Source organism: Nanorana parkeri, unplaced genomic scaffold (assembly GCF_000935625.1).
Source record: "Nanorana parkeri isolate BGI_ZX_2015 unplaced genomic scaffold, ASM93562v1 scaffold834, whole genome shotgun sequence".
NCBI lineage: Eukaryota > Metazoa > Chordata > Amphibia > Anura > Dicroglossidae > Nanorana > Nanorana parkeri.
In genome coordinates, this window is record NW_017307102.1 from 244,237 (window position 1) to 269,540 (window position 25,304).

The 25,304-nt window shown below is 43.6% G+C and overlaps 1 protein-coding gene across 2 annotated transcripts in view; it reads left to right on the plus strand.

The window, feature by feature from the left end:
• Window positions 1–8,174: 8,174 nt before the first annotated feature.
• Window positions 8,175–25,304, plus strand: part of ZER1 (zyg-11 related cell cycle regulator) — a 44,420-nt gene continuing 27,290 nt past the window's right edge. For both annotated transcript variants that reach the window (XM_018565345.1, XM_018565346.1), the window contains exons 1-4: window positions 8,175–8,424; window positions 10,756–10,906; window positions 20,638–21,077; window positions 22,251–22,427. In XM_018565345.1, coding sequence (XP_018420847.1) covers window positions 8,267–8,424; window positions 10,756–10,906; window positions 20,638–21,077; window positions 22,251–22,427 — 926 coding nt within the window. In that variant the 5' untranslated portion in view covers window positions 8,175–8,266. The remainder of the gene's footprint in view (window positions 8,425–10,755; window positions 10,907–20,637; window positions 21,078–22,250; window positions 22,428–25,304) is intronic.

The following is a 25,304-nucleotide window of genomic DNA, read 5'->3' on the forward strand; positions in this document are numbered from 1 at the left end:
TATCACTATATCCTTTCTCTCTGAATTTATGCATAAGGATTTGAGATTGGGTATGATAGTCTTCTATCTTAGTAGAGTTACGCCTGATACGTGTGAATTGCCCCTTAGGGATTCCTTTAAGCCATTTGGGATGATGACAGCTATACACTTAAATATATCCATTTTTGTCTGTGGGTTTAAAGAATGTTTTAGTCTCCCATCTACTGCCTTCTTTTATAATATCCAAATCTAAAAGCTGGATCTTAGTCTCACTAACAGTGCCACTCAATGAGAGCGCTGGTTGACTATCGGTTACAGTCAATAATTCGGGTGAGTGCACACCCATTGGGGTCTGTCACGAGGAAAGGAGTAACTTTTTGTTGGAACACTGATCAGTGTTACATTATGTACACAAAATTGGATGTGGAACTTTTTAAAAATCACTACGGGGCTTTAGTCCATATTTTTCACTATCTAATAGTGATGGGCTCGGGCGTGTTCGCAGCTCCACGTGCCAAACCCACCAGGAAGCTGACAGCGCCGCAGCGCCAATCACAGGTACTGAGACATTATCCCGGTCCACAACTGCAGAGATTGGGAAATGTCTCAGTGAAATATGACACAGACGGGCCTGTGATTGGCGCTGTCAGCTTCCTGGCGGGCTCGGCACGTGGTGCTGCGAACAAGCCCGAGCCCATCACTACTCTCTAATCACTGTTTGGATCGGACTATCATGATTATGATTGTTATAATCGATGATGGATTACTAGTGTGATGTACATTTGTCTCACTATTATGTACACTAGTTCTAGAGTGTTGATATCCACTGTATGGTTAACTTAATACTAATGAGTGCTATATCTCTCACTGAATTGATATTTTGATGTTTTCAAGAATCCCATTTATATCACTTTATTTTAGCTATCCATTTGTTTTCACTTGTTTATTAATATTATTCATTTTTTATCCTATTGATTCACACGAGAAGGTGTGTCAGTAAAGGTTGACAGATATCATATTTCTTCCTCATTCCATAAAAAAACCAAACGCGTCTAGGCTTAGTTATCTTTGTGAGCTTAGGCTCTACAGTAGGAACTAAAGTTTCGTGCAGCCGCCGCAGGGGGGCAGCATTCCTGACGCACAAGCGGTCCGGTTGCCATGGGGGCAGTCGGAAGTGACGAGGGAATTTGTTGACAGCGGAGGCTGCAGGATGCCCTGTGAGGAGGTGGAGGAGGAGGATCGGCTGTGAGCACGGCCCGGAACGGAGCGCTGAAGAGCTCAGCCATACCGAACTGGGGGGTGGTCGGGTCCGGGGGGGAGGACAGTGAGTGCTGCACCGTCTTCTGCAGGGTAAGGATAAGTGCCGTGCACAGTCTGTGAGTTCCTATGTACACTCACATTCATAGGTTTCTGATTTCCAGGAACAGCCCCAGGTCCTTGCACAGTTGGCCCCTGCAAGCTTCCCAGAGCTATAATATTGGTTAAAATCTCATTCAAATAGTTTTATTTTATTGACAGTAATGAGCAGCTGATTTTGCAGACTTCACAAACTTGTGTCACTGAAAAAGTCCCTGGTCTTCGAGACTACAGTTTAGGTATAAAAAGCAACATGAAAAATGGCCAATTTCCAGTCAGTCATCAGTCTAGTGGCCCATGTGACACCACTAATCCTGTCATTGGCAGCAGCTCGCCAGCAACAGTATCACTAAATTGAGAGTTCTCTTACCTCTGCGTCGTTGATCTCATGCCAGACGAGGTTGTCAGAAATGTCCTGTTGCATTCCAGACCGACATCTCGCCTTGTATAAAGTGGCCATCGGATGGCACAGCAAAACTGGTGATGGCAATAAGGTCTCCAACACACCGAGGTCCACATTATCGATCCGTCCTCTTTTGACGTTCATATAAACTTGACACAGTGATTTGCCTGATGAAGGGACCATATTGGGTTTCTGAAACTTTGCTATATTCTATGACGCCATGTTTATAAGATCAACAACAAAGGACGGATCAATAATGCTGGCCAAAGTGTCGCAGAATTAGGATGTAATACGAATGAACCAGACAAGTGGTTTTATTACTCTCCTAGTGATTCTGTCCCTTGTAACCCACATTGGCTATATACATAAGATAGCGACTAGAATCAATGGGCGCTTTTCTGTCATATTTCATTTTCTGTCATATTTCAATCTAAGGCTCATATCAGACTAGCGATTCTGTCATTGGCAGCTCCTTGCCAGCAACAAGATGGTTAAATGGGACACTCACTTGCTTCTAAGACAGGGCTGGACAAATCCGATGAGCCAGGCCACCAGTGCTACCTTAAAATTCCAGCTGGCGCCTAACTTACGGGATAATGTCTCAGTACCTGTGATTGGCGCTGTCAGCTTCCTAGCGGGCTCGGCATGTGGAGCTGCCAACACGCCCGAGCCCATCCTTAATGGGGAACACACCAGTACGGCATATAATAGCTATCCGGGGGTGCTCCAAAATTCATGTCAAACCTTCTTCCATTTTTATACACTTCTTGCTCAGCCACGCCCAATTAGAAAAAAGTGGTACCACTGATGCTTATCACTCTCGTCCATCTGTGATACGGTGACTCTGCATTTTCCTCATGGAAGGCACCTTACATTTAATACATATTTTATGTATTCTGTGTATATAGATTTATGCATATATTGCTATGTTGCATGATATATTGAATCAATTAATCGATTTCAGATACATATAAAACGTCAAACAATGTGATTCAGCATGATCATACATTTTTCCCTACACAGAAGGACAGTAAGGAAGAAGATAATCGAATTAAGAGGCATCGTTTAAGGTAAGTCCTTACACTAACATTGGGGAAGGGAAAAAAATGTAACCTTTAATGTCACTTTAATTAAATTGCAGGGTTCTGCTCCCCACATGCTGGTGCTTTTTTTTACAATCTGATGCAGGTGTGTGGCTCTGGACACACATCCTCATCATCTATTAATAGATCCTTTGATAGAATCTGTAAATGGAGAAACTGCATATCTCGTCTACCATTTCAGTATTGCACTTGTAGTCCACTGATCCTTCCTTCCTTGCCTGTTACGTAATGTCCTACATTGGTATTGCCATGGATGACGAAGAGTCTGCAGGAGCTAGAGCATTGCACCTGCCATCTACTGATTATGGTTGCGATGTATTACTGGCTCCTATGCAAAAAAGAACAAATAAATGCACATATTTACTTTATGAAGAAGTGTATATTTTCTATTTTTTTTTTTAAGGTGGTCCTTGCCTTTAAGTCCAAGAATGAGCATTTTAATTTGTGTGCAATAACATAATAAAAACATTCCTATGGCAGCAAACGGGTCAAAGCAAACCTGTGCTTTTCCCATGTAGGGAAGAGCATCCAGTTTGCATTAATCCTCCACCCAAGCAGCACAGACCTTTCCTCTGTTCCACTTAGCTGTTGAATTAAATTTGCCCTGAATAGGCAAAGCACAGGTTCACTTTAGGGGTCATAGGGGGCTGTTATTTAGTTATGCGTTTAAGAATCGAAAAATTGTGTACTTTCACTGATCGCTATAAACTCTCTGTCATTTTATAGAAGCAATGCATGATCCTATACCAGAACTAATGCAAGGGATCGGAAGTCAGTTTGGCTTATCCTCCCTTTCAACTCAGACCGCTGGCCAAGGCATTTAGTCACATGACTGGAAAAGGAGAGAGCCCAGAGACATGTTCTTTCTAGACAATTAGTATGTTATCCCTTCTATTAGACTTCAATTATCCAGCCATTATTAAAATAGTTGTAAGCTAACATTTAAGCATAGGTCTGCTCTAAAGATCATCGCCACCGCTGATATTGTGGTGCAAAAATATTACTTCTAAACATTTTGGTATATTTTACCATCTGGTGTGTTTAGTTCTTGTTAAAGTAGTTTGGGGATATCTTAGCTATTATAGTAATTACTTCTTGTAAACTATCTTGGGAATATTTAAGCTTGCACACAGGAAATCTGTGGTACTAACCCACAAGAATACATGAGTGATCGCTTTCATTTTCTAGTCTGCACTATGAAGTAGCTGTAGTCTAATAAGCTATTGGGGAAAGTATATCATCATAACCAGCTCCAGCTTGCTTGAAGGAAACCTGTGACAATGAAGTTTGTAGGCTGCCTTGGCTAACCTCTCCTTCTTAAAGAATTACTTCCCTGACTGGTTATGCTGATCCAGCAGCTTCACTACTTTCACAAACCTCCATTTCACTATTGCATTTACATTATAGGAATGACAAGTACTGTTTACAGGGATTTATGCCTTCAAGAAAGTGTGACACTCCTTGCTGTGGGGATGCAGTTTGCGGGTGATAATCTTGTTACAATGGCACCTGGAAGTTTGTGGGATATATTAGGCAGCAAGTGACCATTTTGTCCCTGAGGTTGATGTGTTTGAAGCAGAAAAAATGGGCAATTGTAAGGATTTGAGCGACTATGACAAGGCCCAAATTGTGATGGCTAAACGACTGGGTCAGAGCAACTCCAAAACTGCAGCTCTGAAATGTTCCCGGTCTGCAGTGGTGAGGACCTACCAAAAGTGGTCCAAGGAAGGAAAACCGGTGAATTGGCTTTAAGGTCATGGGAAGCAAAGGCTCATTGATGCATGTGGGGAGTAAGAGCTGGCCCGTGTAGTCTGATCCAATTGAAGACTCATGTCCAACACCAAAAGCGCCTACAATGGGCACACTGGCATCAGAACGGGACCATGGACCAGAAGTGGTCCAAGGAAGGAAAACCGGTGAATTGACAACAGTATCATGGACGGCCAAGGCTCATTGATGCATGTGGGGAGTGGTGTCTGGCCTGTGTACTCCGATCCAATAGAAGAGCTTCTGTAGCTCAAACTGCTGAAAAAAGTTAATGCTGGTTCTGATAGGTGTCTGAACACACAGTGCACTGCAGTTTGTTGCGTTATGGGGCTGCATATCCGCAGACCGGTCAGGGTGCCCATGCTGACCCGTGCCCACCGCCAAAAGCACCTACAATGGACATATGAGCATCAGAACTGGACCACAGAGGAATGGAAGAAGGTGGCCTGGTCTGATGAAGCACATTTTCCTTTACATCACGGATGGCCAGGTGCATGTTGGTGTTTATGCGTGTCGCTCACCTGGGGAAGAGATGGCACCAGGATGCACTGTAGGAAGCAGGCAAGCCAGCAGAGGCAATGAGATGCTTTGGGCAATGTTCTGCTGTGAAAACGTGGGCCCTGCCATTCATGTGGATGTTACTTTGACATGTCCCATGTTACTAAACATTGTTGCTGGCCAAGTACACCCCTTCATGAAAACGGTATTCCCTGATGGCAGTGGCCTCTTTCAGCAGGTTAATGCACCCTGCCACACTGCACAAATGGTTCAAGAATGGTTTGAGGAACACCGACAAATTTGAGGTGTTTACTTGGCTTCCAAATTCTTTAGATCTCAATTCAATCACGCATCTCTGGGATGTGCTGGAAAAACAAGTCCAATCCATGGAGGCCCCACCTCACAACTGGATCTGCTACTGATCTGGTTAGTGCCATATACCACAGCATACCTTCAGAGGTCTAGTGGAGTCCATGCCTTGACGGGTCAGGGCTGTTTTGGTGGCAAAAGGGGGACCTACTCAATATTAAATGGGTGGTCATAATATTATGCCTGATCGGTGTATATATTATATACACCACTCCACTCATGCACTTCCCCACTGACCTATACCCTCACACTTCTTCTGTCTGTCACTTCACCAAAGTGCTTCTCCTTTGTCCACCACTCCACCAATGCACTTCTTCTGTTTCCACCACTCCAACAACACCCTTCTCCTCTGTCCACCTCTCTACCAATGCACTTCTCCTCTGTCTGGCACTCAAGCAATGCCCTTTCTCCTATGTCTGCGCTCTGTCTGCGCTCTTCCAATGCACTCCACCAACACCCTTCTTCTCTGTCCGCCATTCCACCCAAGCACTTCTGCACTGACCTCCACAACTCTCATTTGACTGCACATCACTGTAACAGCACATCACGTGTCACAAACTTCTGCTATTGCATTCCCCAGGTTACTGAACACTGTATTGGACTTTTATACATTATCTATCCCATTTAATGATTGGGCACACTTGTTAATGAACATTTCCTTCACGAATCACAAAACAGTTGATTTGATATGAAGACACCCATACCACTTGGCGTGTATCCAGCCAAGAAGGAATTTCCCACATTCCTCATCTCAGTGGAAAACCCCCAATAAATGTGTCTATGTAGCCGAGGTACCAATAAAACTACCTTATGTACTTGCTAGCAGTGCACAGTTGTGGGGTGGAGTGTGGCCATTTATAGGTTGGGCTTGTTGTGTTCAAGGACTTGATCAGTAATGTTGGAAAACATGCTTCTTGCATGACATCATAACTGAAAGGCATAGCTGTGTGTCAGAATAGACCGCACCTAGAATTGACAATTACCTCCTGCTATTGCCCTGATTTTCACCAAGTGCATTTTAGTACCTGTGAGTGATTTTGTTCTCTTGGTCATTAAACCGGCTAACGCGTGAGAGTTCGTATCAGATGCGTCAATTGCAAGCTGATGCTTTGTCGTTGTGTCTTCAACCGGGTCGGATACAGTTGGATGCCGTCAAGTCATATTGTAACAGTGAGTCATACTATAATGGTGTATGACCTTTACTATTCCCTATAATGTACAACAATGCACAATTTATTTTCGGGACATAATTCCTAGTGTTCCCCTGTATACTGGCATCTGACAGTTTTTTGATGGCTTTTAAAAAGCATGTTGATAGTCTGTACAGTACTAGATCTGCGGGGCGCAGTTGGGCCTTTTTTGAAGTTGCTTTATAATGTGTTGATATTTTTGTGCTTGTTTTATGCCAAGTGACAGACTGAAACAGTTGTTTTTTATTGAGTTTTTAAGGGCAGGTTCACTCCATTTTCCGGACCAGATCTGGTCCGGAAAATGATGTGAACCTGCCGCAGTTCCAGTGCATTCCAGACCAGACAAAATGAGACATGCAGTATTTTTCTGGTCTGGTCTGGAACGTACTGCGCTTGTGTGAATAGAGGCCAGAAATAGCATAGGGATACATTAAGATGCATTTTGGGTCCGGAAACAATCTGATCTGGTCTGGAGAGGATCTGGATGTGGTGTGAATGGGCCCTTAAGCAGAATTAAATCTGCATGGTGTGCCTGGAGCAGCTGCACATTACTGCAGACTTACCCCCTGGAATGCTCTCCTCCCATTTCTAAACTCTCCCTTGTCGCTCCATCACCGCCATCTTATCCTTCCATGTCCAGTGTCTCATTCCTTTTGCCATTAGTCAGCCACTGATGACATTGCTTCTACACATTTACATGGGAATTACAGTACCTTAGAACCTCATTCGGTGTACAACTTCAATAGAAGTTCTGTAAATGTTTGCCCAGGCACTTATCATGTTTCCTAACAGCCGAATCCAACTCTCTTCGCTCCGCATCCCTGAATTTCCTGTTCAGTACACGATCAAAGGGACAGAGCAGTCCCAAGTAGCCATCCATCTACTAAGGCAGGGAAGAGGCTTGCCTTGCCTTGCTGTGGCTGGGTGTTTATAGTGACACACAGTTTACTAGCACACACAAGGGTGGCTCCATAGGACCTTGCAAGAGAAATGAGCCACCCTAAGACAGGGTGTCAGGGCCAGTGCTCAGGGGGGGCAGCGGATTCTGCAGAAAACTAAAAAATGTAAACGTCAAGAAGCAGCATTGAGTGTAAGAGATTTAATCAGCATTTGAAATAGCCTAAAAACCTTTTGACTTTTCAGCCAATTTCTGTCTGCGTGCACTCCAGCGATGGCTGGGGGCAGACCACATACTAACCAATCAGCGGATTTAGGGGTACTTGATGTTGAGGTTCATTGCTTGCCATATATTTACTCCTTATGGCCAGCTTCATAGTACTTGAAAGTCTGACGTGTCCCTATATGCATTTAGGCATAATCTGATTGTTTTAATGCAACACCGTGGAAGACAAAACATTTCTGTAACCAAATATTGTTCCGAATCCGTGCAGCAAGTATTTATTCTTTGCATATAATTAGCCTGATGGCAAATTACAGCTTAAGCACATCAAGAATGAGAGTAGATAATAATGTTACATTTCTGTTTTCCTTCTAAGGATTGTCATTGCGTGATGTTCCAGAAACGCTAACAATAGAAGAGGCAAATCTCGGGCTGGTGCTAATTGCAATCCTGAAAGATTCCTCTCTGGCACTACATCAAGATGGCGACGGACAGCCCAGAGTCTTTGATGACCATCTGCACTGATTTCTGCCTTCGAAACCTAAAGGGGACCCTGTGCTATCTCTTAGATAATGAAGTCCTGAAGCTACATCCAGATATCTTCCTACCTAGCGAGATCTGTGACCGGCTGGTGAATGAGTATGTTCGTGCACTTGGCCTTATGTATTTCAGCATTTTTTGGGGCAGATTGGTGGCTGATGGGGAAAAGCGTGTCTTCTATCTTCCTATATGTGCTAAGCAGTGTTCCCCATACCGTCACAAACTGAATACCACCTGCATTGTTGCCAACTGTCCCTGTTATGTGGATGTTATATTCTGTTCTGTTTGGTCAGGTATTATGTTGATATTCTAAATATAAAATATTGGCCATAGATATTATATATTGGCGTACAGGTATTCCTCACTTAAAGGAGAACTATGGGGTTAGGGCTTTTCCCCATAGTTCTCCTAAGGGTAACGGGAGGACACAAACTAGCGTCCTCCCGTCACCCGAGGCTCAGTATACTGAGACGCCGCAGCCGGAACGGATCCCGACAATTCTGTCTGGATCCACCCAGCTGCGTGAGTGACAGCTGGCTCTGCCTATCTAGAGGCAGAATCAGCTGTACCCGCCCCCTCCCCCGTCCGTTCCGCCAGTCAGCGCTGGAGGATCGGACGGGGGGGATGTCTGCAGGGAGCTGTGAGTGACAGTCACGTCTCTCTGCAGGGATAGATCGAAAAGTGAGCAAGAGCCGGTATGTGTTCGCTCACTTCCTGATCTACTGAGCCGACCTGTGACAGTTTCATTAACACACGAAGCGAGGAACTGTATACAGTACTGTACTGCATTAGTACAGTACTGTATAATGTTGCAGATGTACAGTACTGAACAGTGTACTGTAAATTGATCAATAAAATACTTACCGAGACCCACAGTGGAGAACGAAGTACAGCACTTCCGCCGGCGAGGCGTCGCACTGCCACCTTCCCGCACGTAAGGTCGGAGAGCTGGCCGTAAGTGCGAGTGGTCGCAAAGCAGGTAAGTCGTAAAGTGAGGAATATCTGTATTTAAAGATAACCATTCACTAGTGGGCATTTGTGATAGTGTGAATTTCCATAGATCTGTTCACCAGTCCTCCCGGATGGACATCCTTGAGTTAGAGAAAGGAGGGCAACAAAATGAATAAGGGTGATGGAAGGCCTGAGTTATGAAGATAGACTACAAAACTTAAACTGGCACCTACATGCCCTGACATGATTGCAATTTACGAGCTCTTCAATCGGGGACTCCAGTATAGGGAATAAACTGTTTAAACTAAGTTTGAGAAAGACACGACTGTACAAGGGATTTCTTTTCATGTCAGAGCAGTCAAAATGTGGAGTTTCCTCCCGCAGTTAGCTGTATCAGAAGAAAAACACTGATCACTTTAAATAAAACCACTTAGATGAGTTTCTCAGTTTACATAATATACAGGGTTATGGGAGATGTTCGCAACATGTGTACACAAACACACATATTGGTTGAACTTGACGGACCTGTTTCTTTATTCAACCTTATCTACTATGTAACCTCTTTCCAAACAAAACAACAACTCCAAAATAAAGAGTATATATCCGAAATACAAATAATGTACAACAAAAATAACTTTATTATAACCTAACGGAGAAGTTTGGGCAGAGCAAAACATATTCTCCCTGCTGCTTAGGACACTGCAGCTGTCCCATGCCGGTTCTAACACCGAAAGCTGACCAATCATGTAACTGATGATCCTTCAGCTCTTGGTCTTTTCTCCCTGTGGAAAGCAGTGACAGTCAGCCGCTGCTCTCCACGGGGATTCCCCCCTCTCCCCTCTCTTCCTCTGGATCTTTCTTGGCTGCAGCACGGCTCTGCACTGTTAGCTGATTGTGGCTGCTATCCAGCTATCTGCTGTCTTTGGGTCACAGGAGTATATTAGTGAGCCTTTGCAGGATCTGTTTAAGCACCAGGGTCACTTTAAAGTGAGATGGTATTATTGCTCAATTAACGCAACATTTGGGACTATTAACTTCACCCTTGCTTCACTTCCCAGTGAGTCACTGAGGAGGAACAAGTATGCAGTACTGGAGGTTTTTTCCCCCCGAATTCACTAGCTGCATGCTTGTTCTGGATCATTCACTCACTAAGAATTAAGGATAGGACAAGAATGTAGCTTAGAGGCAATTTTATGGTATATCACAGTCTTGCATATGTTAGCAGTTAATAGGGGAAACATGCAGAGACCTTGTAGGTGCTCAGTTTAACTTCAGTAACATGTATTAATACCATAATCTGAAGGAGTCTTAGAGGATGAGTGGAAATGCTGCCCCCCAATCACACATTATTATATCCAGTATTTAGTTGCAGCGGGGTGTATATTCACTTTTTGGTGTCTCGGTTTTTATAGAACTCCGGTCAGTATGGGACGCGATTTTTACATGTGTACAGTCTAATGTAAGCCTTTCCCGTTCCAGGTACATTGAGCTGGTGAATGCAGATAGCAGTTTTGAGCCCCATGAAAGCTTCTTTACCTTGTTCTCAGAGCCACAGAGCACAAGACTCACCCGGCTACACTTGAGGGAGGACATTGTCCAAGATCAAGACCTAGAAGCTATCTCTAAACAAGTAAGTGTGGGACAAGAACAAACTGAGGCAATGCACCTGCAATACATTCTAAATGATTTCAGAAGCGTCCAAAGCTGAAATCAGAAGCACTCTGGGCAAGGTGCGGAGCCCAAAGCCCTTTGACACAAGCCATTATTACAGTGGTTTAAAGATACAAAGGGTTCTGTCAGGGAGGCATTCAATACAGGAGATTGTTGATAAGCAGATAAGCAAGTAAAGGAGCCTTTGGACCTTTTCATCAAAAGCCCGAGCTGAGCAATATTGCAGACTTTCCTCCATAACGCTCTGACCTCTGGTCACAGAGGGAATCCCCACTGGAGGCATGGTTAGCTTTGATTTGAATATGAAGAATGATAGAGTAGGAATTCCCCAGGGTTCTCTGCCCTCTTATTTCAAGCAAACAAAATACGTAGCACAGTTAACTTTATAAAAACAAACAACTTTTTGTCCCAATACTTTTCATGACAATTAAAGATGTTGATTCTTCCCAACAGGGGCACAGACAGCAATAAAATATCTTCCAACTCTATCCTAATCATACGAAAAAGAAGGTTTGGCTAGAGATGCTCTTTAATTGTATTTCAGTCTGTTTTTTTTGTATCAGCAGGTTTTTAGGTGAGTGGGTCATGTAGCATTTTTAGAAGTAGGTCAGCAATGACAGTTCATTTATTACTCTAAGGACTGGTTTATTTTTTATTAACAGAAGTAGGAATTAACCGATTATCGGATCTACTGATATTTGGGGCTGACATTCCCAACTGGCCAAAATTCACACAGTGGGTGCCGCTGTTTGGCCGAAATGCCTAGATCAGCTGATCAAAGGAGGCAGTCATAGGATCAATAGGCTGCCGGCTCTGGTTATTATGACAGCGGCCAGGGGGCGCAATCAGAATACAAATAACAGGTAGCAGGGGAAGCAATAGCCAGCCTGCTATATTGCAATAGCCAATAGCAGGCTGGCTACTGCACCCTCCCACTGCCTGCTGTCAATCAGCAGAGGATTGGACCTGAAGGAGAACTTTCTCCATCAGGTTCTCTCCTCTGCTGATTGACAGCAAGCAGTGGGCGGATTTAATAGCCAGCCTGCTATTGCAATTTGAAATAACCAATAGCAGGCTGGCTATTGCACTGCCTGCTGTTTACATTCAACTGCCGGCTGCAGAAGATGAATGGGGCCGGGGGGCTGTAAGGGGGATCTGGTGCTGCGGAGGCTCAATAGGGGTTGACCGATATCAGCCGCAGCTGAATGTAAACAGAATATCGCTGTTAGGATACATTATTGTGTCTATTGCATCAACTACTGCAGTATACAATTTCGGTCACTAGAAGGCAGTGTTTTTAAGTTCTGTTATATCTCTGTTGTATTGAAAAAGGTAGAGAATAAAGCTGTGGCTTCCTTCTTGTTTCAAGCCATGTGCAGCATGCATATCAGACTGTGTGCTTGTTCCAACAATCGGTACCTGATTGGTCGACCTCTAACTGTAAGATGTAATTACTTCTTGCATTACTTAAACTGGTAACAGTAAAGCATGCCTTTGTATCTCACACATTAACTTAAAGTGTAAGTCAGGGCAAACGTGGTGTCAGTCCTACCCAATTCTCCTTTGTAACTCAAACCCTCCCACTCTCCTTATCTGTACAACATAGGGGTTAATCATTCTGTAGACCAAGATAAGTACAGAGTTGGCTAATTAGACTAGAGCTGCAGCTAACGATTATTTTCAAAATCGATTAGTTAGCCGATTATTAAGTTCGGTTAATCGGTTAATCGGATAAACAATAACATACATTTTAAAAAATGGCTCCAGTGATAATTAGACTTCTTAAAAAGTGAGCAAAGGACAACTTTGAATTTCAGACATGATCAACAGGTATTTTTTTTTTTGCACTTGAACAGATGTGACAAAATGCCTCCAATGGTATATTTAACAGACCCAAAGGGAGCACATAAGCAAAATTCATTGTTAGGATATACATGCACTTTAATTTCAGCTAATATACAAAAAGAAAAAATGGACCTGTTACCGAAAGCAATTGGTTGTATTATCGTCCCAAACTCAGACTGGTTGCCATTGGCAGCAGCTTTACTTTCGTTGTGGTTTTTGTTTTTACGATTCAAACCACATTAGCTTTTTCCTTCCTCTCATTTCATTAATTGCCAAGTCAGCTTCCTCAAGTACCTTTGGCAATGTGATACACGTTCAAACAGATTTGTTTACAGCTCGTGTTATAGTAGAACCCTTGTCATTTGATCTGCGATCAGTGTATTCGGTGTTGTTTGTTGTGTCGATGGTATCTTGGCATATTAATGCCGTGTAAAGCTTATCTGTGAGAGCTGTGGCAGAACGTCTGGTAAACGAAAACTCTGCCTGTAGCAGATAGACATCTTGCTAGAATACTTAGCAGATAACAGAATTGTGGAGAGACTTATACCTTCATATAAAACATTAGAATATTCTGTTCACTAAGACCAATTGATCTACTCCTACAGGAAGTGAAGGGAAATCTCAATAGACACAGCAGAAAAAAATTGACACATTTTGAAACTTTGCTGTAAACGGGACACAGTGTGTATTGGAAATAAAAAGAAAATTAACTTCTTGAAAACATAGACTATATTGCCAAAAGTATTGGGACGCCGGCCTTTACATGCACATGAACTTTAATGGCATCCCAGTCTTAGTCCGTAGGGTTCAATATTGAGTTGGCCTGCCCTTTGCAGCTATAACGACTTCAACTCTTCTTGGGAAGGCGTCCACAAGGTTTAGGAGTGTGTCTATGGGAATGTTTGACCATTTGTGAGGTCAGGTAATGATGTTGGACGAGAAGGCCGGGCTCGCAGTCTCCCCTCTAATCCATCCCAAAGGTGTTCTATCGGGTTGAGGTCAGGACTCTGTGCAGGCCAGTCAAGTTCCTCCACCCCAAACTCCCTCATCCATGTCTTTATGGACCTTGCTTTGTGCACTGGTGCACAGTCATGTTGGGACAGGAAGGGGCCATCCCCAAACTGTTCCCACAAAGTTGGGAGCATGAAATTGTCCAAAATGCCTTGGTATGCTGATGTCTTAAGAGTTCCCTTCACTGGAACTAAGGGGCCAAGCCCAACCCCTGAAAAACAACCCCACACCATATACCACCTCCACCAAACTTTACACTTGGCACAATGCAGTCAGGCAAGTACTCTTCTCCTGGCAACCGCCAAACCCAGACACGTCCATCGGATTGCCAGACAGAGAAGCGTGATTGGTCACTGCAGATAACACATCTCCACTTCTCTAGAGTCCAGTGGCGGCGTGCTTTACACCACGGCATCCGACGCTTTGCATTGCACTTGGTGATGTAAGGCTTGGATGCAGCTTCTCGGCCACGGAAACCCATTCCATGAAGCTCTCTACACACTGTTGTTGTGCCAATCTGAAGGCCACGCGAAGTTTGGAGCTCTGTAGCTATTGACTCTGCAGACAGTTGACGACTTCTGCGCACTGTGCAGTTCAACATACGCTGACTCCGCTCTGTCATTTTACGTGCTGTTGTTCCCAGTTGCTTCCACTTTGTTATAATACCACTAACAGTTGACCGTGAAATATTTAGTAGCAAGGGAATTTCACGGAACACCTGAATCCAATTATTTGGAGGGGTGTCCCTATACGTTTGGCAATATAGTGTATCTGTATAGCAGGAGAGATTCTATTAACTGCTAAACTGGTAAATTATTATATCTGCTGGATGGGAGTGTGGCTTGCTGCTGCATGTAACATGACACAGATTTTCCTGCTCTGGCTGACCATCTTGTAAATCTCCTGCAAAAGCCGCTCCACCAGCATCCCATACACATCATTTGGGCGAACTCACCCCCCTACTGCTCATCTTCCCTCTGCCAGTGTTGACGAGGAGGAATAAAGGGGGTGGTGAGATACCGGAGTAAGGGCAGCAAGATGCCAGCCCATCTGTCAGTGGGCATTCCATTCAGCCCTTTGAACCAACTTTTCACCTTGGACAGCGGAAAAAGAGGGCACCACTGAAGCAATGCAGCACCCTGGATCAGTAAGTACCTCCCATTATACCTCCCTCCACCACAGCTGCACTTATAGGGGGGGGACACTAAACCCACACCGCGAGATGTTTATAAAGCAGTTCAGCTATGCAGTACTTGCCTATATTCCCTTACTACCTGGGTACAAGGCATAAGGGAAGACCTGTCTCTTTGCCACAACCTTCAGTAGGCTAGAGAGCGAATCTCTGTGCTGGAAAGCAGGGCTAGGGACATTAATAATTATTATCCATCCCATGCAAGCTGATGTTAAATTTGCATTCCGCCAAACAGAAGCAAATTGGCTAAAATCTGAAGATATAGAGAATAGGTTTACACACATATAACATTAGAATCGTGGGTATTCCAGAGCATATGTAGGGCAATAATGACACAGGAAAAAACTGTTCACCAAAAACTGGCTAATTGAAATTAAGGGAAAGGAGGCAATCTCCCCACTTTTTGCTGTAGCAAGGACACAGAAGGCTCCATCTCGCTCTCTCTTCCCCCTGGCAATCCACTATGCCCTATACTTGTCCAATTCTTGAATTAAAGAGGTAAAGAAAACATGCTGTGCGAAGTGAGAGATATGAAAGGGCAACTCCACTTTTGTTGAGAAAAACAAACCTCCCTCTGTGTAATCTATGTACATTGCAAGGATTTTAATAAACTTTGTTGCAGATTCTACCTTGCTCTGTTCTGTTTATTTCCCCATGTCCTCTCTAAAATGATTCTTGAATCAGAGGGTCCGCATTTATTATACCCACCTGGTGAGAAATGAGTGTTCTAATAAGGAAAGTTGTGGTGTCTGCATCATTTTATTTTAGGAGTAGTTAAACCATAGGGAGTATCTCGCAAATAAAATAAAATTCCTATTGCAGGGGATGCCTAAAATTGTCAGTGCAGACTTCTGTGAGCCAATCACACAACAGGAAATTACATTGACTTGCATTAGACGTGAGGACGCTGAGGGACATTCCAATGGTGTTCCTATAATATAAGACACAACCTTATATAGCTCTGATTTGGTGGTCTGGCCTTGCAATGCTTTCTCCAATAATATAAGACATGGCCTTATAGCTGTGATTGGTGGTCTTGCCTTGCAATGCTTTCTCCAATTTATATAAGACATGGCCTTGTAGTTATGATTTGGTGGCCTCACCTTGCAATGCTTTCTCCAATAATATAAGACATGGCCTTATAGCTATGATTTGGTGACATTGCCTTGCAATGCTTTCTTCAATAATATAAGACATGGCCTTTTATAGCTATGATTTGGTGGCCTCGCCCTGCAATGCTTTCTCCAATAATATAAGACATGGCCTTTTATAGCTATGATTTGGTGGCCTCGCCCTGCAATGCTTTCTCCAATAATATAAGACATGGCCTTTTATAGCTATGATTTGGTGGCCTCGCCCTGCAATGCTTTCTTCAATAATATAAGACATGGCCTTATAGCTATGATTTGGTGGCCTCGCCCTGCAATGCTTTCTCCAATAATATAAGACATGGCCTTATAGCTATGATTTGGTGGCCTCGCCTTGCAATGCTTTCTCCAATAATATAAGACATGGCCTTATAGCTATGATTTGGTGGTCTTGCTTAGCAATGCTTTCTCCAATAATATAAGACATGGCCTTATAGCTGTGATTTGGTGGCCTCGCCTTGCAATGCTTTCTTCAATAATATAAGACATGGCCTTATAGCTGTGATTTGGTGACCTCGCCTTGCACTGCTGAGATCCTGGGTTCATTTCCCACAAGAAACCCTATTTGCTTGGGCACGAGCCATACACATGGTTATGTTAGCAGTAATGTAGGGAATGCCATTTTATACATTTACACTGCCACACTATGCTCTCTGCATATGATATTACTATATGGTGTCATTATTGTTTACTGTAACAAGCTACATAATCTCTTATGCCAGTCCTTGTGATTGTATAAGCTTCCAAGTACAAGAGTACATGTTTCAAGTAGAGCATTACATTTTGCAGTAGAGGGGTGTCTCTGGTTATGCTACTACCCCTTTACAAGATTTTCTAATATAGCATTATATTATGTAAGGTGGTGTGCAGCTGCTCCGATACTTCACGACTAGTAGTAAGGGTATGGGCTGTCATTTATAATCATGGAAAGAAGGAGCACCATTTTTTTCAGATCACATCTGTTTACATAATACACAGCACAAGTCTTAATCCACGGGTGGTAAAACCGCACAGTTTTTAAAGCTGCCCGCTGCAATGGTAACACTGTGGCCGCACAGCGCTGTATACATCGCTGTGCCCACGATGCTTTGTGATGCAGCAAAAAATATACAGCATGCCGCTTATCAAACGCGCCAATTGAAAAAAAAATGGTTGCGGCGGTTACGAAATAGAAATCCGGGGATTAAAAGAAAAAATACTGCATTTGGCATGCGGCAGTATAGCCTCCTGAATGCCGGTCCTGAATTCAGTTACGTCTCTATTATAAGATTTACACAGGATCCCCTCCATGTAATTTGTGATTGGATTGGAGGGTCATTTTCATTCTTTTCTATACTTCTTGTTTGACTGTACTTTTCCCTTTTTGTACTGTGAATACCCGATCTTTTTGACTGTACTTTTCCCTTTTTGTACTGTGAATACCCGATCTTTTTGACTGTACTTTTCCCTTTTTGTACTGTGAATACCCGATCTTTTTGACTGTACTTTTCCCTTTTTGTACTGTGAATACCCGATCTTGTTTGTACTTTTCCCCTTTTGTACTGTGAATACCTGATCTTTGCTCACTATGCCATGTAAGTGAGGCTCTGTATTCTGTCCCTCCTTTTTTTTTCTCTCATTTGTATTGTCTGACAATTTGTGTAACCAACAAAATTATTAGAAAATATATATTCTAGGCAACATGAGTGTTCGCCATTCAAGTGGCACAGATTTATTTTTCTTTCAGACTTGAAAGTAACCTATCTTTTGTGGGACATGAAGGCTTCCATTGCTGAGGTTTCCTGTAAATGATCCAGTAGTTATGCTGATCCTCTGGCTTGGAAACTCTGCTGATCAGGAGTCGGGACTTTCAAATTGCCATGTATGTTCCTAGTCCGATGGCTGAGATAATGCTGAAGCCAGAGGGTCAGCTTAATAGCAAGGCCAATTGCATTTTCAGATAGCAATGGCAGCCACTATATTTGTCTTATCATTTTTTTTTAATAGCATAAGGCAGGACAGGGAGGTAATCCATCTTGTAAATAGTGTTAATTATACCATTACGCCTGGCAAGCTTGTAATTGTACATTGGAAGTGGTGAAAAGTTTTGTCATGAAGTCCTATTTTAACATGGACTGTATGTTTATGGGCACAAGGCCAAGTAATATCCCAGCTGGTCTCCTCACCTAACTAGTTTTAATAACCGAGCTTCTGAAATGTGATCTGCCACTGAAAAGAGCAGCTTGGATCTTCTAAATGAATCTCATTCCAAAGTATCTTGCCTCCTGGCACTTTACCCAGTTGTTATTAAAGCCAGTTAAAGGGGAACTCCTGGGGAAAAAGGAAAATCAGTCATTCAACTGCCAGCGGTATCTAGAAAACATGGCAACTGCACTTCAGATTCAAGTCGATTTTATCTTTTAATCGAATTGTTTTATAACCCAACACCACCAGATTTAATAGACTTTTCTCAGAACGTCTGGGAGGACATGTTTCAGTGGGGTCTGGGAAGTTTAGCGTGTTCATACAGAGGGTGGGGCTTGTGCCAGTGATACTGACCTGTATTTGGTGGTTCAGGCTAGGGGCCGTTCAGAAGGTGAGTATACTGGTAGTCAGAGGAACATTAGCTAGTGGGGCATCTATGTGCAGAAGGTGACTGTCTAGTTGTAAAAAGAGCCAGCCAGCACATAGGATGTGCCTGCTGTGTCAGTTAAATGTTTAAATGGGAACTTTAGGCAGACATTATAATACTAGGATTTTGCATGCACATATGCTGTTCCTAAATATTAAAGTTGCAAGCATTCTCAATAGGCCGTAGGAAGCTTGCAGCTTTAAACAGCCTTCTCCCTCTTAAATCGTGGTAAGAGTACTAACCCATTTTATAGGTGACTAGGTGAATAAATAACTGCTGAAATTCCTCTTCCTTACTTTTATCTCCTCCCTACTATGTGATTAGACAATGAAGGAGCAGCAATACATTGATGAGGTCATACCTGTGCTCTCCCTCCTAAGAGTGTGGTCTGTATTAGGTTGACAAGCACTTTGCAAAGCAGTAGAGCCCTGATTAGTCCAGAGTGCTACCCCTCCCTCTTCCTGTCTGGAATGCAGGGGTAGGCTGATATGAAGACAGATCCTGGCACATATGCTATCTGTATGTAAAAATAAATTATGAGGATAATATAAATGATGCATTTTCAAATTTTGAAACAAGTCTCCTTCCAGCCTCACAAGCCCTGACTTATTTTTTTTTTACAGATAAGAAGGGGGGTGCTGCAATACTAGGGTCGTGTTACTTTTTGAAGTACCAATGGTGTAATGTACATTGGGAAAAGACTGTATCACCTATGACGGGTGCCCACATTTTTTTGTGTTAAGATCTACTTTTCAAATGACGAGCTACATGAGATCTACCAACGAAAAAAACCTCCCTCGCTCTCTCTCTCCTGGCTGTCTCTCCTTACTCTCTCTACTGGCTGTCTCTCCTTGCTCATCCTCCTGGCTGTATCTCCTCTCTCGCCTGGCTGTCTCTCCTTGCTCTCTCTTGTGAGTGTGTCTCTCCCTGGCTGTCTCTCCTTGTGCTCTCTCCCCTGGCTGTCTCTCCTCGCGCTCTCTCCCCTGGCTGTCTCTCCTCGCGCTCTCTCCCCTGGCTGTCTCTCCTCGCGCTCTCTCCCCTGGCTGTCTCTCCTCGCGCTCTCTCCCCTGGCTGTCTCTCCTCGCGCTCTCTCCCCTGGCTGTCTCTCCTCGCGCTCTCTCCCCTGGCTGTCTCTCCTCGCGCTCTCTCCCCTGGCTGTCTCTCCTCGCGCTCTCTCCTGGCTCCCCTTGCTGTATTTTGCAACAGGCTGTGTAAAGTAATATTCTTTGATGTAATACATAGCACTTCAACCACCAGAATCCACCAGAAAGGTGTCAGGGAGCTTGGCTCAGCAGACTCGGGCTAATAGGTAATCATGTGTGCACAGCTAAATAAATATACCAAAATAAAATAAAGGGGCCACCATTCACACCCTGCGTGATCTACCAGCATCAGCTTTGAGAGCTACTGGTAGATCACGATCTACCTAATGGGCACCCCTGACCTATGAAGTCCAGCTGTAAGAGGAATTTGTAGACTGCTATTGATGACCTCTCCCCCTAAAAACGCTAGTTGCCTTATACTTTGGCTTCAGTGCTTTTTGAGGTGCTGACCCAAAAAACTATACTGATAAGGAATTCCTGCCAGCTTTTGAACAGAGCAACTTATAAAAACATCAAGGGATTGTGACACAATTATTTGGCTTGTTAATGCTTTGCACAGCTGGATAGGTTTGGGAATTGACCTGAAGATATTTAGTCTCTGGAAAGCCCAACAGATGTAAGAAGTCGGCACGTAACTCGGCTATCAACCTTGTAAATAAAATATTAGTTTTTGGTTGGAGTTGGCCTTTATTGATATCCATGTGTAATTTCAGGCAAGCATAACCTGATGGCAGTGAGTTATGTGTCTCCTAATTTTAATGGTGGTGTTCTCTTCCCCAGGACCTGGTCGAACTCTATCTTACAAACTGTGAGAGGCTAACAGCCAAGAGCCTGCAGACCCTGTCACACTTTAAATCCACTCTCGTGTCGCTTAGCCTCTTTGGCTGCAGCAACATCTTCTTCGAAGAGGAGAACCTAGGCCGATACAATGATACCGACTGCTTGGTGAACCCCAGTCGTCAGATCCTGTCCCGGGACTTCACTTTTGAGGGATTCAACCATCTCCGCTTTCTCAATCTCGGCTGTATCACCAAAGGCGTGGATGTGGAGATGATGATGCGCCCATTGGTCTGTTTAAAGGCTTTGAATCTGTCAGGAATTCAGATGAATGACATCAGCTTTCTAACGCAGTGGAAGGACACAATGGTGTCTCTTGTTTTGTACAACATGGACCTCTCTGAGGAGCATATCCGAGTCATTGTGCAACTGAACAAACTCCGGTAAGCCTCTGCCTAAAGCCCAAACCTTGTGCGGTTTTATGTTTTTATGTCTCTGCAGAGTTTGACTCTTTCCGTTTGTCTTGGTTGTGTCTCTGGAACAAGAAATAAAGTGTATTCTCTTCAAGGGGTTCACAGACAAAAACTGTCAGCAGTTTTTACCAACTATTTGGGCCATTTTCCCATCACTGCTGCTGGCAGACTGATGTTCTCTGTGGTCCAAATCCTTTTTTGTAATTCTGTTATCTATACAAATGGAGTTTTTTTTCAATACTGTATATGATGAATCTTTTTATTTAGCCTAAGGAGCATCTGAAGAAAGGGACACATTAATTGCTCTAAAGCACTAGGCTATACACCTCTACACAAAATAAACAAATCCATGGTCAGAATTGATCTCCCTGACCTTTGTCATTACAGTTTGTGTTTGCTATATTAGCTTAATTCAGTTTCCTCTCACTTATTGCACAGTTTATATGCTGGTTCCCTAATGTTTAAAGTGATTTTACCTGTTTTTTGCTACTACCTTATGGACCCGTGATTCCTAAATACAGTACTGTATATCTTTACCTATTAAAGTACAGCTGTCACTTGAGAGCAACTTGGAGGGGCTTTACCCACCAATTTAATGTCTCCCAAAACAAATTATTTTAAGGCATGCCAACTGTCAAGGTTGCCAGTATGCTTATTTTAGCTCTCAACCGAACTTTCAAGCCCTCAAATGCCTGGTGTCGTAGCTGATCACATGTGCAGCACCATGGCAACTGCAATCCAAATAAAGGCTGAGATGGCACCTTCCTTGGCTGTAAGGGTTAGAAGGTTGTATTTCCACAACATATCAGTGCCTGCAGATACTAAATTTTAGTATCCAGAAAGCAGTTGGGGCCTTCAAACTGAAGTTTCCCGCATGCAAATACACATTTTCCAGTTTGTTAAAAGACAGAGCTACACTACCCCTTCCTGCAGTGTATGTTGTTCTATTGGTCAGACATTTGCCATTTTGGCAATGGCCAGAGCCCAGGAGAGTGGAAATGCAAGTTCACAAATGTGAGCTTTCACAGTGGAGCTCTTAATACCCACCTTAACGCCCTATAGTTGGGGTCACATATGTGTTTCTTTATTGAACATGTGCTTAACAAATCCATTTATCCCTGTATATGGTTATTTGTATTCCAGTCATCTGGATATTTCCCGTGATCGACTGTGCAGCTATTACAAGTTCAAACTCACTCGCAAGGTGCTAAGCCTATTTGTGCAACATCTTGAAGATCTTGTATCCTTGGATATCTCTGGTCACATGATGTTGGAGAACTGTGCTGTTTCAAAGATGGATGATGAGTTGGGCCCTGCCAGGTATGGACAGCATAGAGAATACAACTATCTTGGAAATATTCCTGCTTATTAAAGGAGATTTGTAGTCAAATGGAAATCTCCCATCAGCTTTAACCCCACCATGTAGTTAATCAGAGGGTTTTGGTGCTTATCAATGTAATGTAAGGACTCACCTAAACAATCCATTCCAAAACAATTTCTACACTGTTCTAGTCAGAGTACCATTTTTACATGGTTATTCCAGTGCTACTTATGGTTAGAACCAATATTTAAATTATATGTGGAGTCTGCTTAGGTGAGTCATGCGTTGCCTTCATATCTCTTGGGTACTCAGTAGTGATACCTCTCTGCTCTAGTGCCTGATTTTATTGTTGCCCACCTTAGGGTGTTGCCACACATTCCATTTCATTCTGTGTTCTATGCAGTCAAATCTAACACAGAGACTTCCTCATAATGTCTAGGACAGGGGTGCCCACAAGGTCGATCACGATCTAGCAGTCGTTCGCGTAGCGATCACTGTCACACGTCGGCTCAATAGATCGGGAAGTGAGTGAACACATACCGTCCCTCGCTCACTTCTCGATCATCTCCCTAGATAGAGCCATGACTGTCACTCACGGCTCCCTGAAGGGATTCCCCCTCTCCAATCCTCCAGCGCTGACTGGCAGAATGGACGGTGGAGGGGGCGGGTACAGCTGGCTCTGGCTCTAGATAGGCAGAGCAAGCTGTCAATCACGCTGCTGGGTGGATCTCGACAGCAATGTCGGGATCCGTCCCGGCTTCGGTGGTCTCAGTCGCGGTATACTGAGCTTTGGGTGACGGGAGGACGCTAGTTTGTGTCCTCCCGTGACCCTTAGGAGAACTATGAGGAAAAACACTTACCCCATAGTTCTCCTTTTAATCAATGTAAATAAGACGTGGTTACAGAGAACGTTTTCGATACTGGGAAAAGTTGAATGGTCCTCCAGAAGCTGGCCATACATTTTGAAATCTGATAATACAATCTAATTTAGATCTACCAGCAACTAGAACCATATAGCCCAAGAACCTTTCTGACTGCTTACAAATTGAATGGATTGTTTAGAGTTGAATCAGTTTTTTATTAGCCTATTTCACAGGATTCAAACAATTCGTTTTAGAATACAATATGTAAGAAGCAAGATACTAGGAGACAATAAAAAAAAGTATACAGCTGTGATCCGGCAGTGGTAACCTGAGATAATATACATGGTCATATAGGTATATCAAAACACATCATAGAGGTCTAAGGCACAGAAAAAGGTAAAAAAGAGATGTGCTATGAAGGGACAGAATTCTGCCTGGTCAGGACAGACCCATGCAGATATAGCAAAACAGCCCAGTACGGGGCTACCTAAAAATACCAGTGTCACCACCGCTCGAAAGGTTCTCCAAACGAACAGTTCAATGAATGGATTGTTTAGGTATGTTATCGCATGTCTTAAAGGAGAACTATGGGTCAGGGCTTTTCCCCATAGTTCTCCTAAGGGTCACGGGAAGACGCAAACTAGCGTCCTCCCGTTACCCAAAGCTCAGTATACTGAGACCTGCCGCAGCCGGGACAGATCCCGACATTACTGTCGAGATCCACCCAGCTGCGTGATTGACAGCTGGCTCTGCCTATCTGGAGGCAGAACTAGCTGTACCCGCCCCCCCCCTGTTCGTTCCACCAGTCAGCGCTGGAGGATCGGAGCGGGGAGGGGGGAATCCCTGCAGGGAGCTGTGAGTGACAGTCACGGCTCCCTACAGGGACAGGATCGAGAAGTAAGCGAGCGACGGTATGTGTTCGCTCACTTCCCGATCTATTGAGCCGACGTGTGACAGTTTAATTGTCGCACGTCGGCTCGAACTATGTTGCTGAGTGATTTTCACTCACCTCATAGTTCTCCTCCTTTTTAATTTTAAATAATCTAAAGTACATTCTACAGAGATTGCACAATCACATTGAAAGTGTGTGGCATCTTTTAGAAATTGGTTTAGCTGTTGCTAGTAGTTAGTCACATTGAAGTAGACTTCTCCTGTAATGTAATGTTGAATACATTTTTCCACTCCAAGTGGCTTCCACAGTTCTGAGCGTCTGGAATATACCTTTAATATTTATAGCCACACGAATAACACGACCACCTTGATCCAACCACCATGGTGTCATGTAATGTATCAAGGCAGACATTGATTTTCCAGTAACACAATGGGGGTGTTAAGGTTTGTGAAGCCACCCTGTTCTATTTCCATAATCCAACCACAATGGTTCTATTAAGTCTGTGACATGTGTTGGTTCGAGTTCTGTAGGTAAAAGATGGTGTCCAAGGCTTCCGCTCCTGTTAAAAAACCCGGTCTAGTTCCTCCACAAAACATACCCCCAGCCCATTTTAACTAACTACTGGAGAAATGTTAAGAATAAAAAATCTAAAAGCTCCTTTTACTTATCTAAATATGTGGTCTTATGACACTCAGGATCTTAAGTTTTCTCTCTTCCTTAATGCAAAGTGGGAAGGTCCTTCTTCCATTGTCCATGTCACTGCCTGGATGAGAGAATCATCCTGTTAGCTGTCCAGCAGCGAGGTCCTCTCAGGCCTTAAAGTGATATTAAAGCCTCAATTTTTTTATCTTTCCTTTTAAGTGGTCCCTCCTTTGCTGGAAGCTATTGCTGCTTTACTTTAAAACTGTTTAATTCCTCGTTTTTTAGTGGGTCCCCGCAGCGCTATTGCCCCCGCCCCCTGCACGGGTGCCGCCATCGTTCTAATGGAGGCACCCGTGCATGCTCGTGCCCACAGTGGCTGTGTGCGTCCATTGACACACACAGCTCTGTGGCAGGCCACGCCCCTTTCCTCTTTGATTGATGGCAGAAGGAGCCAATCTGCCAACAGTATTCCCCCCCCC